At 28.8% G+C, this 16,039-nt stretch overlaps 1 protein-coding gene across 1 annotated transcript in view; it reads left to right on the forward strand.

Moving 5' to 3' along the window:
* LOC106471299 overlaps positions 1 to 16,039 on the forward strand; it is a gene marked incomplete at its 3' end in the record, with an annotated part of 75,734 nt that overhangs the window by 18,432 nt on the left and 41,263 nt on the right. The window contains exons 10-17 of the mRNA XM_022399913.1: positions 1,951 to 1,989; positions 4,628 to 4,666; positions 8,493 to 8,600; positions 9,413 to 9,667; positions 10,050 to 10,091; positions 11,730 to 11,861; positions 14,854 to 15,174; positions 15,863 to 15,916. Of these exons, the coding sequence (XP_022255621.1) occupies positions 1,951 to 1,989; positions 4,628 to 4,666; positions 8,493 to 8,600; positions 9,413 to 9,667; positions 10,050 to 10,091; positions 11,730 to 11,861; positions 14,854 to 15,174; positions 15,863 to 15,916 (990 nt within the window). The remainder of the gene's footprint in view (positions 1 to 1,950; positions 1,990 to 4,627; positions 4,667 to 8,492; positions 8,601 to 9,412; positions 9,668 to 10,049; positions 10,092 to 11,729; positions 11,862 to 14,853; positions 15,175 to 15,862; positions 15,917 to 16,039) is intronic.

A 16,039-nucleotide genomic window follows, 5' to 3' on the forward strand; every position in this document is an offset into this window, starting at 1 on the left:
AGGATAGGACCCTTGAGGGATGATAAAGGAAGGCTAATATCTGATGATTATGAGATGGCTATTAAATTTTACTTTTTCTTCAGTTTGATAATGTTACACTTAAATTTTATTTCATATCAAATAATTTAGAAGGAGCATGTCTATATGAAGTGATTAACTGAATGTTGCTGGTTTTTTTCCATTGGATTGACCCTGTATCAGAGAAGAAATATTGACTAATTACAAGTTTACTATGTGTTTCCACAAGAAATGTGGTGGCACACTTTTAAAAAAATATATAAGTATGTTGTACGTAAAATATCAGATGAGTTACAAAGGTATTTGTACTCAAGATATTTCTGTGAATTTACAGAGTCAGTCTGAGTCAAACTGACAAGTTGGAGTACAAAGTAATGTTTATATGAAGAATAAAAATACTTTTGTCCATTTTATAGTTTGCATATTGCATTTACACAACCTCTAGAATCTCCAAAATGCATACCTACAATTTTTCAGTATCTCTGTATATTATATCTGGTATTTACTCTCATCTACCATGAACTGTCACTAAATCAGCAATATAAAGTAAAATGCCATGTAAAAGGCCATGGCATGCACACTTTAACCTCACCCATGTGCATAGATTAAGTAGTAGTTTTTAAATATCCATGATTTACCATTGATCTTACAAACACTCTCAATCATGTTTTAAAAGTTTTTAGGTGCTCAGATTTAAAGGATTATATAGAATCTTATGTTTGTACTTTTCTAAAAGTATGAGATACAGAAAACAAAGTACTAAAATGTGTTAAAGGTAGGTATCCTTTTGTGTATCAGAAAAATACTGAATAAAAACAATCACAAAATGTAGATACTATTAGATTTTCTGTTATAAAAAGTTTAACACTTCTACAACAGAGAAAATGTCTAGTAATTGGGATGAGAATAAACAGCAATGAAAGAAGTTATTTCTATTCTTTTTGAACTTTAATATCCATTAAAATAGTTTTTAGTTTGTAATGATGGATAAAACTTTTTTTAAATATATTGGTACGAGCATGCTCTTTTATGTAGTTTGTGTTTGTGAATAGTCACAGAGGCAATCCAGATACTGCATGTAATGAGAGAAAACTAATGAGGATAAAAATCTATGTCTTGTAGATAGGAATAGTGTTTAATTAGTACTGTCATCTGCTGCTAATCTAACTGCTTCAATTAATTGGAACCAATCATAACATTTTCCTAGCTGTAATTTATAAGAAACTTCACATATTGATGTTTAATAAAAGATGTATATTAAGTATAGAGATCCAGGAATTGCCAGGTAGAAAGTTGAACTTGAGAGGTTAAAGAAGTAGATTAAACATATCTCTTGACAGAGTTGAGTATGTGTTGGTGTTACTTAACATACTTATAATTTTGTTTCTGTAAGTGTCATCTTTCATAATAACAAATTATTTTCCTTTCTGTAAGGTTTTGATAATAAGTTCTTTGTTTTGATTTATACAGGGTTTTAAAGCATAGCATCTGATCCTTGTAGTGATATTTATGAACTGGCATTTTTGACTAACAATAATATTTTAAATAGCTTCTAAAACAGACCATCTAAGTAAATGAATACATTTTTGTAAACCAGACACAATTTGAAGTTCTATTGGTTTAGTCATGAGGGCAAACTTCAGGTCTTTAGATATAATGTACATTGCATATAGTAGAAGTCCATCATTGGTTTTTAATACTGTATGTAGTTTCTCTTGATTTGTTGTTGTTTTACTTTTTAGCTAATGATTTGATAGACCTTTCGACAATATCGTATTTTTTTAGTTTCAAGGAATTTCTGTGCTAAAACCTTTGTATTTATGCATCAGATAGTTTTTACATCTGTACAAAATTATGTTATTATTTCACTTTTAAAAATGTGAATGATTTGAAGTTATGTACCTGCTGATTGTTTATTTGTTTTTCTTGTAGAAACTGCATACAATGATGAACAACAAAATGAAAATCAAGGTATGCATTTTTTTTATAAGACTTGTCTACATTATGAGAAAACTACACTATGTGATCACTTATTCATAAAATATACACATAGAAGTTATTTTAATGCTAAAAAAATAGAAAATTCATGCACCACACTTTTAGGTAATATTTTAGTTAAAACAGTGTTTCTTAACATGATATTTTGTCAAGCTGTTTGTAATTAGTTGTATATATAATAAATTGTTTTACTATTGGTACAGCTTCTAACTAAAAGTAGTACATTGTAATTCATATTTTTGCTAATACATTCATGAATATTCTGTTTGAAATTTAAAAACAGTTATGAAAATAAGTAAAATATTACACTGCACTGAAGAAATTAAGGCTGGTTTTCTTGTATTGATTATGGATTTGGTTTGTGTTTAACCTGACTTATGAAAGAGAAGCTTAAATTTAACAGATGTGAAAAAATCAAATATTTATAAAATGAAAATTGTGTAAAATAATAAGCTAAAGGTCTGAAACAAACCGCTGTGCACAAAATAGCTTAGAAATATACATTTTTGTTTTAGGGAAGTTGTCTGATGGATGCAGTAATAAAATTAGCTAATTCATTTTCTTATTTTTTTAGAAAAGAATGACTATTTGATAACCTTTCAAAAACATTTTTTGTTTCAGTAACTTTACATTTTGTGGAAAATGTCTTACTTATGCATCAGTTACAATTACTTAGAATTTATAATAAAGTAAGCTATTTCTGATTTTAGCTTTTAAGAACATGAATAATTTTAATTTGTTCATGAACATTTTTTGTTTAATTTTGGTTTCTGACTATTCTATATTTCATTATATAGAACGTAAAATAATAACATTTTTTACTTAATTTACGTTTCTAATAACTTTATGCTACATTTTGCATTAGGGAGTGAATTTGAAAAAGATGAAATTAATGACCTGCACAATTTTTTTTTTTTTTTAATTGCTTGACTTTCATTATAAGAAGTATACATAAATTATGTAATTGTAAGCTGTTGTAATATCTGTTGTTATAGAAAATAACGTAATTAACATGTCAAAACTTTCTGGTAACATTGTACTTCTAAAGAGACTTATGTCATGAATTTCCAACAGTATATTTTCAAAACTCTAAAAACATTCTTAGTATATGTTATTCTGTTTTTTAGGTCACTGAAATTTTGTCTAGTCAAGAGTGAGAAATTTTTATTTGTTATTTATGATACTTTTTATTCATCATTTTATTTAATTTAGGTTCAACAGAAATATAATAAAAGCTTTTTAAAAAAATTATTATCTATACATATGAACACATTCAAACTGATTGTTTTATAATATAAACCACATAATGTTAGAGCCTGGATTTAGTTACATTAAACTGCTTTTGCAAACCTGAAGTGAAAAAACTGTAGTAAAACAAAGATACAAAGTAAAATTTATAGAGGATGGTAAAGACCAAATGAAAAGCACTGTGTTACAAAATGCCAGAAAATAATCCTCTATGTCAGAACAATATTATTGGAAAATTGTTTATTTTGTCACTTTAGTTCTTTGGTAGACAATGATATTCAATTTTTTGAAATATATCATAAGTACTTTGATACTCTGAATGAAACAAATTGGCAGAAGATTTCACATGCTTGTAGCTAAAGTTGTAGCACATTATTGTTGTAAAGAAAGGTAATTTTTAGAATCATTTCAGCTGTGTTTAGTTTCATTGTTCAATAATCATTTATTATAAATATTTAAGAATTGTTTCATAAGAAGGATAAAATATATTACAAAACTGTTCAATATTGTGTTTAAGGAAATGTGTTTACTGGTGACATTTTTCAATTATTGGGTGTATAAACTAAGTCAAAGTGGATATTTTATTGGATAACGAAATATTAAGGAGATTCTACATAATAGAATATTTGTTTGTAGTCTATTATATGTTAAAGTTGATGACACACACAAGGTTTTCATGAAATATTGCTAATGGTTTTAAAGTAACAGAACAACACTAATTTTTTTAAAACTTTTCAAAATTTCCAATCTCATACCATCCTCTCGGCACTATTTTCAGATAAAATGTTTGCATTTAATATTTTAGCCGTGACACAGCAACTCATAAAACGGCTCTGATTGTTTTGTTTTTTTTACAAGTACAAATTTTTATCTCATAGCTCCATCATCTCTTGACCAATTTGAGATCTAATTACAGTTTTGGACTCAGGAGGTCAAACCTTTTTGATTGATGTATTTGACCACACCCTAGGTCTCATAGATAAATTTATTCTAATCCTGCCTAAAAGAATTTCAATTTCAGGATAGGCTGGTAGAGATCATGATGAGTAATACAAGTGAATCGAGTATATGAGCTCCCCACACTTGGTATTGCTGGTGCACAAAAACATAACTAATAAAAAGGAAAAAAAGATGTGATAGATTAATTTACTCTTATCCTGCCTAAAATAATTTCAAGTGCCATGGCTATTGAGGATTCCCTCTTGTTTTAGTTTCATTGACTCTTCTGCTAAAACTTTTGCATTTATGCATCAGGTGGATAGTTTATTAAGTTTGTATAAAATGCTGTCACTGTTTCAGTTTTATAAAATATGAATGATTTGAAATTCTTTAGGTACTGACTGTTTATTCTCTTTTCATGTAGAAAATGTATATGGTGATGAACAACAAGATGGCATTCAAGGTATGAGTTTTCTTTTTACATAAGACTTTTCTCACATTATGAGAAGATTACACTGTATGATAATTCATAAAATATATCAGTAGGAAGTATTTTGGTATCTAATGTTACAGTAAGTAGCAACAGGTGTGCACTAGAACACTGGGGTAATATTTTAATTAAAAACAAAATTTATTCACACAAGATGTCTTGTATATAATGATATATTTTATACATTTATATTGCTTTTAATAAAGGTCTGAAACAAACTGCTGTGTTCAAGTAAGCCTAGTTAAAGTTTTATTCTAAATTAAGCAATCTGTGAAGGTATTTTTTAAGTACATGCATGAGTTGAAGCTGTTTACCAATACTTGGTTAAGATATTTTAGTTTCTGACTAATCTGTATTTGATTATATATAATATAGAATAACGATATCTTAACTTCAATTACTTTCATTATAACTTTATACTATATTTTCTGTCTCATGGAATGAATTTGAAAAAGTCAAATATAGTGATCCAATAGTTAAAATTAATACTACCATCATTGTGATGTGCTAATGTGTCAAGAAAAGCAAGTTGATGTTTTTCATGATATTCAACAGTAATTGTTATGACTTTTGTTTCATTACTAAGATACTCTAGAGACTGACTTATTTGTTGAAATTCAATAAGTATGATAAACAATAGTGTCAATATGCCTTCAATATTATATAAGCTTGAAACTCAGTTGTCAATTTTCCAACCCTTGTTTTTCATAATGGAAAAAGAGTAACTTGGCAAGTACTAACATTTGTAATTTCATCAGTTTGATCATATGTATATAAATATCTTGTTGGTAAATAGAAAATGAGATTCTGTGATGGCATATTCCATATAATTTCTGAAAAGCATGCTTTGGAAATATTACATATTTATTCTTGATAATGTAGGTTAACTTTTAATTTTAAAGTCTTATTCAATGTAATATTCTTGTACAAAGATATTAAATCAAAACTTACACAGTTATAAATGTGTAAGTTTTCAACTTCATTTCATTAGAAAATTCTAAAGCTCCTTTTAATAGTATATTCATTATAAGCATTATGGTCAAAACCCTTAACAAAAAATCTAGCAAATTCATAATTATTTATATATGTCTGTATTAGGAAGTTATCTTTAGATGTTACTCTTGTGTAATAAGATTATCTTTTGTCTTAATTCTAAAATATTTTTGAAATTTTATTATTCTTTTTTTTTATAGTCTTTGTGGAATTCTTTTCTATTCTAATAAACTTTGTGCTCAGAATAATGGTAGCTGTTGCCTGTCTCAGTTATGGCATTGACATTCTTGGAGTAGATGTACTGTAGTGTTTATCAGTCAGTTTTTCCTGTGCAACAAATTAAGTGATGTTCAGTGGGAGTCTAGTGCATCAGTACATGTAACCTAGTTATAGAGCCACACATGAAATAAGCTGCTTTCTGTTCAGAAAGCAAGCAGCAATAGCTTGAGCAGTTATCTGTCTGAGGAAGGATGAAGTTCTGGTGTTGTTCTGCAATTATGAATAATTGGTTATCCAGCTTCACACAGAAATGATCATTGGCATGGTAAGTGAAATGGAAGTTAGCAAAGCTAGTGGCAATACCAATATTGCATCCATTGTGCTATGTCCAAAGAAAGTACATGGTTACCAATACATATTAGATTGCTGTTTGGGGATTGTGCAGACAATACAGACTAAACACAACATCAACAATTCAGTGACTCGTTGGCTGAATATTACAATATATTTGTGGGACCAGATGGCTGATTGGTTTAAAAAACAGTCATAAAGCATCACATAAACACAAGTGATGCATGTTCTACAAAATAACTGCTGCACAGGCTACCCTGGTTTAAGGATGTAGCCAGCACTGAGATAAAGTGGATAATATAGGATGATTACTATGAAGAAGAAAGGTACACTCTGGTTCTGTATTGGTTTTAGGTGGGTGAATGTGGTAATTCACATTGAATACTTCCATTGCCATGAACAGATGAATGTTTAGATGCATTAAAAGAGGCTCAATGGTTCGGTAACTTAGACCTAAAATACAGATACTAGCAAGTCAAGGTGGATGGAAAGAGCAGATCTAAGACTGCTTTCAGCAGTAAGTATGGCTTGTGTAAGTATGGGTTTTGCATCATACTTATACCCTTTAGCCTATGTAATTATTTTGCCACTTTTGAGAGGCTAAGGGAGCTTATACACTTATGGGGCAGCAGAGGAGAAATACCTGATCTATATTGACGATATCTTAGTGTTTGGTCTCACATTCAAGTCTGCAGCTGAGAACATGAAAATTGTATTTCAGTGATTAAAAAAGGCACGTTTGAAGCTGAAACCAGGAAAATGTGCATGAAAGTGGAATTTCTTAGCCATATTGTGGGTAGAGAAGGGACCTCTTGTAAAATAGCAGTGGTGCAAGATTGGCCTCAACCTGTGGCTAAACAAAAAGTCTGCAATTTCCCAGGTTTTGCATTGTACTTATCTATGATTTATGGCCAACTTCTCCAATATCAGCCCACTATTATTAGCTCCCATTAAAGCTGAGATCCACTTGAGATGGACTAGGGATTTGAGCAAGCACTCCAATCTCTGAAGTGTGCTTTAGCAGAAGTTACAGTGTTGGCATTTTCTTGGTAGATACTAATGCTATTGATAGTGGAATTGTAGCAGTGTTATTGCAGTTATGGGATGGAGTATAAAAATGTTAATCATGTATGCTAGTCTTCATTCATGGCTCTTGAATATGAATACTGTACAATGAAGAAAGAATTACTTGCTGTTGTTGTTTTTTGAATTGCATCATTTTAAACTGAAAGCATTATACATTACACCATTGAGTTTTCATTGTGTAAAGCAATAACTTGTACTAGATTTCACTGCTTAATTTTAATATTTTTTATTATTTTTCTCAATTTTATCAACTTTGGAACCTACAAAATTCTTGGAGGATGTTAGCACTTTAATGGTCATTTGCTGCATTTAAGTTAGTTGAAGGAAGTGTGTTGGCAATTTAAAATATGTGCCATTGGATAAAGGATATCCAATCCACATTTACATGAAATTTTGCCCTGTAGTTGAAGTGTATTTATGTTGTGATAACATTTATAAATTGAATCTTTTTTTTATATTGTGATTACCAAATAGTATGTGGATAAGAGAAAAACAGCAAAAGAAAAGCACTGTTAGTGATTTGTCAGAAAGTAGTTTAAATACTTGCTGGTTTTATAGAAAAATTTGTCTTTTTTTTTCCTGTTTAGCTGTGAATGCAACTGTAATTGTTTTTTAAATAGTCTTTCTGAATAGTCATTATGGTGTATACAAACACAAATGTTACACTCTTTTCTTCAGGATAGACACTAACATTAATGTAGGCTAGTTAATTACTCCATAATTCATTTTAATTTGTGTATCAATAATGAGAACACAAAAGTCAATGAACAATAAAAGTATATTTTTTTATTATAAAGAAAACGTACATGTGAGAACACTAAATAAAGTATAATTAAGAAAACATTGCATTTTATAATTTAGAACCTACCTCACCTTATTAAGATAAGATAAAACGTTATTTTAGCTAAGTCAGTTCATGAAAAAGATGCACAAAATCAAAACACAGAAAGATAAAATAGATTAATGTTGTAAAACAATTTATAGAATTTAATGAATGTTATGCATTAAGATAAGGTTACAGTAACAAATTAAACGTTTATCTTTTTATATTTCTTTATAGGAGATGAAGTTTCTAATGTTAAAAAGACACTTAGAAAATTAATGAAGATGTGAATATTGTGTTATAGCTTTACTTATTTTAATGTTACAGCCTCCTGCCCAGTCTTTTTTATAAGATATATCCATGTTGGAGACAAAAGCCACTTCCAAAAGAAAGTCAGTTACAGTATAAAAGATCATTGTTCCTGTAATCTTAAAGGTAAGAAGCCCTCCTAATGGTTCAGCAATAAGCTTGAGGTCTTATAATACTAAAAATATAAGATTTGATTCCTGCAGTAATTATAATGCAGATAACCCATTATATGGGTTTGTGCTTAACAGCAAAACAAACACACAGAAGTAGGTTAGAAATAATGTTTTGGTAAACTTCGCATATATCAATGCTAAAGTTCCACAACAGTAGAAATAAATATATTAAAACTCATTATATGTGGTACATATTTTATATTTTGTAATATGCAGACTTGTACTATTTTTGAATGATTAGTATTTATAGTATTATAACAGCTTGAACTTCATGTTGATGAATAAAGGATTGGAAGTGAGTGTGCATTTGCAACAGCTTTATTTAATAAAAATATTTTGAAAATTATTAATTCACTGTGTTATAATGTTATTTCTGCATTACTTAATTACCATCACACACTTCAACAGTGCTTGTCTTTAAATTTTATGCACAAAGAATCCAGAAAACACCAGAGTAATTAGATAAGCTTTGAAGTGAATAATCCTAAGTGTAACAAACATAAAGAGATGTTTTGTAAAATACTTATTAGACAGTAGAACTTACAATTTAAAGTTTGAAGATATATTTTTGCCAAAATGATCACAATTGGTGTTTGACATATTTTAAACTATAATTTGGTTGGCACTTGAGTAATATAGTATCCATTTATTTAAATTCACATGCATTTCAACATGCCATGTTTGTCTTAATGTATTACATTTGGAAGTGCCAAGTTATAAATTATTTATATTGGTTTATTACTAAACAAATAATCTTTTTTCCAGGACGATATTTCTTGTTAAGCTCTATTGCTCCATGGATTAAAGAAGGTTATCATTATAGGCACGTTCAGTTGTCTAGTGATGTTTACATCATCAAGTACAATAACCAAAACAAAAAGAAAATCAAGAGAGCCTTAAGAAGATGTTCATATTCTTCTGACATGCACAGTGGTTGTCCTACAGCACCCTACTCTTGTCCCACATGTCACAATTCTGTCAGTTTTGATTTAGAAAAAAGTTTCTGTGATCTGGATATAGGTTTGTGTTACATTTGTATATCTTATGCTTCACAAGATCACAAACCAATCACATTTGTACTCTTAATTGTTTAAAAGATATTTTGTATGTTTGACTAAAATAGTTCTATTTATATGTAAGGTAAACTAATAATCAGTCAAAATAGTTTTTGTTATGTTTTTATAATAAACTGTATAAAATTCTCTTGTAAAGGAGCATTTTGAATTAAAAATTGTGCATTAACAAAAAATGTAGTGAGACATTTACACCTATGAAGTAGTAATTTGTATTGAATAAAACTTAATCAAAACATCAGAAAGGAGTACTTGTTTTTCATAACCTGAATTTTATCTGTTCTTAAATTAAAATATATTTCTCAAACTCTCATTTGTTTTTATTTTAGCCATCAAAATGAAAATGAGCAATATGTTTGAACCTGAGGCAGGTAGGTTACTTGAAGGTTCATAATATAAAGTTTTGTTTAATTTAGTAAAAGCTATAGAAATAGAATTGTACTGACAGTTTGTCTTATTGAAAAATTCATTTGTCGGAGCTTTATTAAAACATCATATTTCTTTATCTAAGAATAATATATATATTATACATAATTTATTTGAAAGTTCTTTAAAATATTGTTTTATAATAGAAACTATTGTGTTTTATACCTTTATCTGGTAAAAAAAATTCTTAAAGAAGTTATAGAAAGTGGTATCTGAGTTCACTAGTGTCCAGCACAAAAGTCAAATGTTTCTGCAAAATGCAGATTCACGACTGTTAAGTGAAAAATGAAATGAATATAGATATTAGAGAAAAACAAGTAAACACAAGTGCAGTTGTAAACACAAAATTCTTTATTAACAAATGCTATGTTCTGTTACTAAAACTGCCCACATTTATTCTTCCACATTGTCTGGCTGCAGGGGCTGGAAAAAACTTTAAAGACAAAGAGAAGTCAAGAGAAAGAGACAGAGCACTAGAAATACCTAACATAAATACTCAGGCAAAACAAAGAAAATCAATTATTCTATAAGTTCACACATTACATACTTCAACCAATGTTCTACACATAACCTTAAATTGAGCCAGTTGTATAAGTTTCTGTATTGCCTGTTTGAATAGACTACCTTCCCAGAAGTCCATACAGAAACACATATACACCAGCTTAAGGCTAAAGGTTGCAGTATGTAAATTTTACCTGTTTAAAAGCACAAGTTTACAGCCTTGAGGCATTTGTTCAATTAGAATGTCATAATGCATGCAGAAACTACATAGAAGTTTAGAAAAATATTATATGAATATACCTGAATAAAGAGATAATTTATACGACTTGTTGAAGAGTGAATTTCATGCTTGTTTCAATCATTATATTATTTAACAGATCTTTGGATCCTGATAATTAATAAGTGGTCATTTATGCTACGTACTTTGTTGGTAGTATATTATTTATCTCTTTTCAATCAAGTTAAAAATACATTAAATGTTTGATTAAATTTTATAATTTTTAGCTGCTGTATAATGGATCATAAAATGACTCTGCGTTTTTTCAAGTACAAACTTTTAGCTCATAGGTCCATCCCTTGACTGATTTGACATCTAATAACAGTTGTGTCTATTGAGGATTACCTCTTGTTTTCTTTAAAATGTGTAATAGTTTTTCTTACATATTTTATATTGTTTCTAGTGATAATTATTTTTATGATTAATATTTTGAAATAAAAATTCCTTAATAATTATTTTTGTTCTATCAATATCAATGCCTTTGCTAGTATTAAAGGTCTGTAAGATCCAATGATGTACAATAGTTGGAAATTTTAAAATATTAGTTATCAGTTTTTTAGGTATAAAACACTAAGGTAATAACATTCAGAAAAATTCCTGAAATACTATAAATAGTCAATGTTTTGATCATATCAATAGAGTATTTGAAATTTCCAGTGAGTAAAATAAGTTCCTTAAAATATTAGTGAAAGAAAATTGAAAAATATACATATTCTTTAATAAAAGAATAAATAATATAGACATTTTTAGTGGCAGTGTAAGTAATTAATCATATTTAAAATTGTTTATTATTCTTTCAATTTAGAGGAAAGCTTCTTCACAAGTATGTGTTCAACATTTGATGTTCAGGAAGTTTACAGAGGGAACTCTTCTAGGTTTGAAAAGCATGTTGATGCTGCACTTCGCGAACATTGTTCTTGTGATTTATTTAATGAAGGTTGGTATGAATAAGTGCCTTTTTGTTTGTAAAACTAATATTATATGTTTCTTAGCTTTCATTATGAATGATAATATTTGATTGTGTCAACATTTCTCATCTGTAGATACACTAAATTTACAGTGTGAATTTCTTCATTTTCCAAAATTATAAATTTCATAACTATTGTCAAAACAACTGCTGGTTAAAATTATTAGATATACATTTCTTTGCTTATTCAGATTCTTTACATAGATTGACTGTGCATTATTTCTCACAAAGATTTTGTGATGAATTTGTGTTTTTTTATCATATTCTCTTTAGCTTTCATATATGAACTTTCTCAGTGTTTTTCTATATTTTGGTAAAGTCTTATTCATGTATAGAGACACTTTTAGCCTCAGCCTTCCTCTAAGCTTCCTTAAATTTACTGCATCCACTACATTTGAAGGCAACCCATCCCAAAAATCAAACAACCTAAAATCCTATTTGCTCTGCCACTAGCTATAGCACACTGCTTGGATCAGAACCACGAACTTCTTTTCTTCCATAACCCTGTTGAGTATTCCCATAAAAATGATACTTATAATTGAAATTAGAAAAACCCACATGCATTACTTTGCATTTGTTATAACTAAAAACCATCAGCAATTTATTTACCCAACTCACCAAATCCAAATCTTTTTTGTAAAGCAGTAGCAGCATCCTTACAGCCAGAAACACCCAAGACCTTAATATCATCAGCAAATTTAAATAATTTTTGACCATTTCTTCATCTATGTCATTAATATAAATCAAAAATAGCAAAAGTCCAAACACTGAGCAGTTGAGGTACCCCACTTAAGACAGCAATTCATTTTTACTGAACTCTATTAATAACAACTCTGCATTTTTCTATCTGGCCATTTTTCTATTCAATGAGCCAACTTATCCTCCACACCTATAGATAATTTTTTTAAAATACCTTTTATGTGGAACTTTTTCAATTTTCTGAAAGTCAAGATACACTAAATCCTTTCTTACCATCATTTACATAGGCAGTAACTTCTTCAAGGAAGGTCAAAAGATTGGTAAGGCAAGATTTTACCTTAGTGAGACTACAATAACTATCCAACAAAACTTAAAACTTAGTTAAATGATCTTGCAAGTCTATCTTGAGTATCTCTAATTAATTCAGTTTCCCAACAAATAAGTCTTGTTGCATTCCTTCAAAATTTGTTTTTTATTTGTAACCAAGATCTCATTTTTCCTGATCTCCATGTGCAGTAAAACATCAAAATAATATGAGAAATGATCACTTGCATCCAGATGTTCCATAATCTCCACCTTCTCAACCATTTCTATATTAGAAGTTATCAATAAATCTAAAATAGCATTGTTTCCAGTAGGTTCCTTGATTAACTGGTGAAGAAAACCATCCTGAAAGATTTCTTACAAATTGTCTCCATCACAGTTTGACTTTAATGTTTCTCAATCTATTTAACTGAAATTAAAATTCCCCATAATCTTAACCTCATTAACAGCTAAAATCATAATCTAACTGTAAGTTTTCTCATTAATTTTATCAGTTTCATCTGGTGAATCTGTAACAAAATCTAACTAAAAGCTTTCTACTCCTATATCCACTAACAGAAGCTCAAATAGATTTAATCTCATTATTATTATCTTTGACATCCTCAACTTTAACAGTGTGTAATTCATATTTTACATATAAAGCCACTCCTTTCCTTTGTTTAGCACTCCATCCATATTCAATACCCTATCATCAAAATTGTTTACTTTTAGTCAAGTTGCAGTTAACCCCATTATACCAAAGTCCTCCAATCTGATTAATTCTCTGAGGCAATCAGTTTTATTTCTTATACTTCTAGCATTACAACACTTATAACTGTAACATCCCTAAGTTTTTCTTTCCATCTTTATCTCTACTTTTTGTTTCCTTTCTTCCCATAGTATTTCATCTGTACAAGTTAAAAGCTAGAATCTATTACTTAATAGAACTTTTCAATACCTTTAAATCCACTACTATTAGCCCTAATTGCACTGTCTTTAACTTCCTGAAATACATTATTATCTACTGTACCTTTTGCATGCAAAAGCTTAAGTTGCTCTTTAAATATTTCTGCCATTTTCCACAGTTTATCTTTCTCTTTGTCAATTGCCTCTACTCTATTTAGGATAGCCTCCAATTTCTTTTCCAACCTGCAAACTCTACACACAAATTGACCTTCTTCATTACTAGCTTCCTTAAAAGTGATGACAGTCTCAATTTCACAAATAAAACCCACTCCTTGAACCCATCACAACCTGCATGCTATGAGTCTTTCACACCTTCATTACTCTTAACCAATGTAATCTGAGAATGAATAATCAACACTAAATACAAGTAGCTTATTGAAAATGCTGTTTAACCTAACACTACAGAACTAAATATATTACACTATTTTTCACTACTTTATCTTCACACTGAAGTAAATGGTTAGAAATATATAATAACTGTATATGTAACTTGATTTAGGGAACATTTACGTTTGATTTAAACTACAAGAAATGTTATCTGCAAGTTATATTACTATTTACTATTATTGAAAGATATCTAAACTTAAGGTGTTTAAGAATATCCTTGCTGTTTCATATAAAAGGTCTAAATGAAATATATTTTTATGAAATGTTAAGTAACACACTTCATTTCTATGAGTAAACCACTTGAACACTTAGGACACTTTAAAATAATTTGTAGTACTAATGATAGATAATTTTGAGAGTTAAAGAAACTCTGCACATTGTCTTTACTTCTGAATAAATTTTGGATGTGTTACATATTTAAAATACTTTTTTACTTAAACTTCAATAAATGGTTTATTCATACTATATGTTTTACTGTTTTATTCTATTCATTTGAACTATCTTGATATGTATGTGTATGAGAAATTCTAATAAAGTTTGAAAATATGTATAAGCAAGGTGCCAACTGTCAGAATAAGTTCTAATATTCACTATTTTTTTATTCCAGTACCAATGGATGTGCTTATATTATCAACAGACAAAGCTTGGATTGCAACTGAAACTAACTACAACCAGCTGAAACTTGGAAAAGGTGTTAATGTTTTGACTTTTAATGACAAGAATCTTGGGAAGATAAAGCAAATGATTAAAAACTGTACCTATTCTTCTGACATTCAAAGTTATACTCATTCTGTTTTACCAAAGCCTACATCAAAAACACCATCTAATAACAGAGAAGAGTGTCCATTCACAAACCAAACATCATGCCCAGAATGTCCATCAGTTCCATCCATTGACCTCCTAAGCACATATTGTCAAGCAGAATATGGTTAGTGTGAAATATACTGGTATTAATAATTTACAAACCCCTAAAATTTAATTACCAGTGAAAGTGTGTATCTGAATTTTGTTTCTTTATTTGAGAGATCAGTGCATAACTTTATTTGAATGTACACATATGTATTATACGTGGTTTGTAGTTTTATCTCTTTAATACAAGAAATGTACTCAAATTCTATGATCCTTTTAAGTTTCTAAGTGTTGACATTCCACCATAAATCATTAGGAATAAACATTATTTTATTTGTTTTTCAAGTATGGTCATTCTAATCATCAGTTTAAAAGAGGATTTTAATTTAAATGAATGTCCATATTTTTTGTAGAGGATTATAAAGTAATATTTTATCTTTTTTTTTTCACTAATTCATGTTTAAGTTCTTAATTAGACTTAATAAAAGATAAGTACTTTTCTATAAAAGAAAATCTATTATTTAGCTGATATTTTTTATGTTATTGTTTTACTTTAAATAATAAAAAGTGAAAAACTTGTTTAAGAGTTTGCAATTTCCTATTGTGTTACATGATAAACATATATTAAGTATGATTTACCTATCACAACAGTTATAGAATATAAACCTAGAACAATAAAAGTTGATTTTTTGTAAAGAAAATTAGCTTAGTAAGAAGTATATAATAATCAATGTTTTATTGACTGTTTTTCATATTTCATTATACAGCTGCTGTTGTTTCCTTTACCACTGAAACCTCAGACAAACATTTGAAAGAACCAAGTGAGTTATTTCACCTGGTTATTTATTATTTTAGTTGTAAAGAAAGGCGTTTTGATGTCCTATAATGTAAATATATGTTATTCTCTATGTTAATAACATCATATCAAATATATCTGATTTTAT

Source organism: Limulus polyphemus, unplaced genomic scaffold (assembly GCF_000517525.1).
Source record: "Limulus polyphemus unplaced genomic scaffold, Limulus_polyphemus-2.1.2 Scaffold4526, whole genome shotgun sequence".
Lineage (NCBI taxonomy): Eukaryota > Metazoa > Arthropoda > Merostomata > Xiphosura > Limulidae > Limulus > Limulus polyphemus.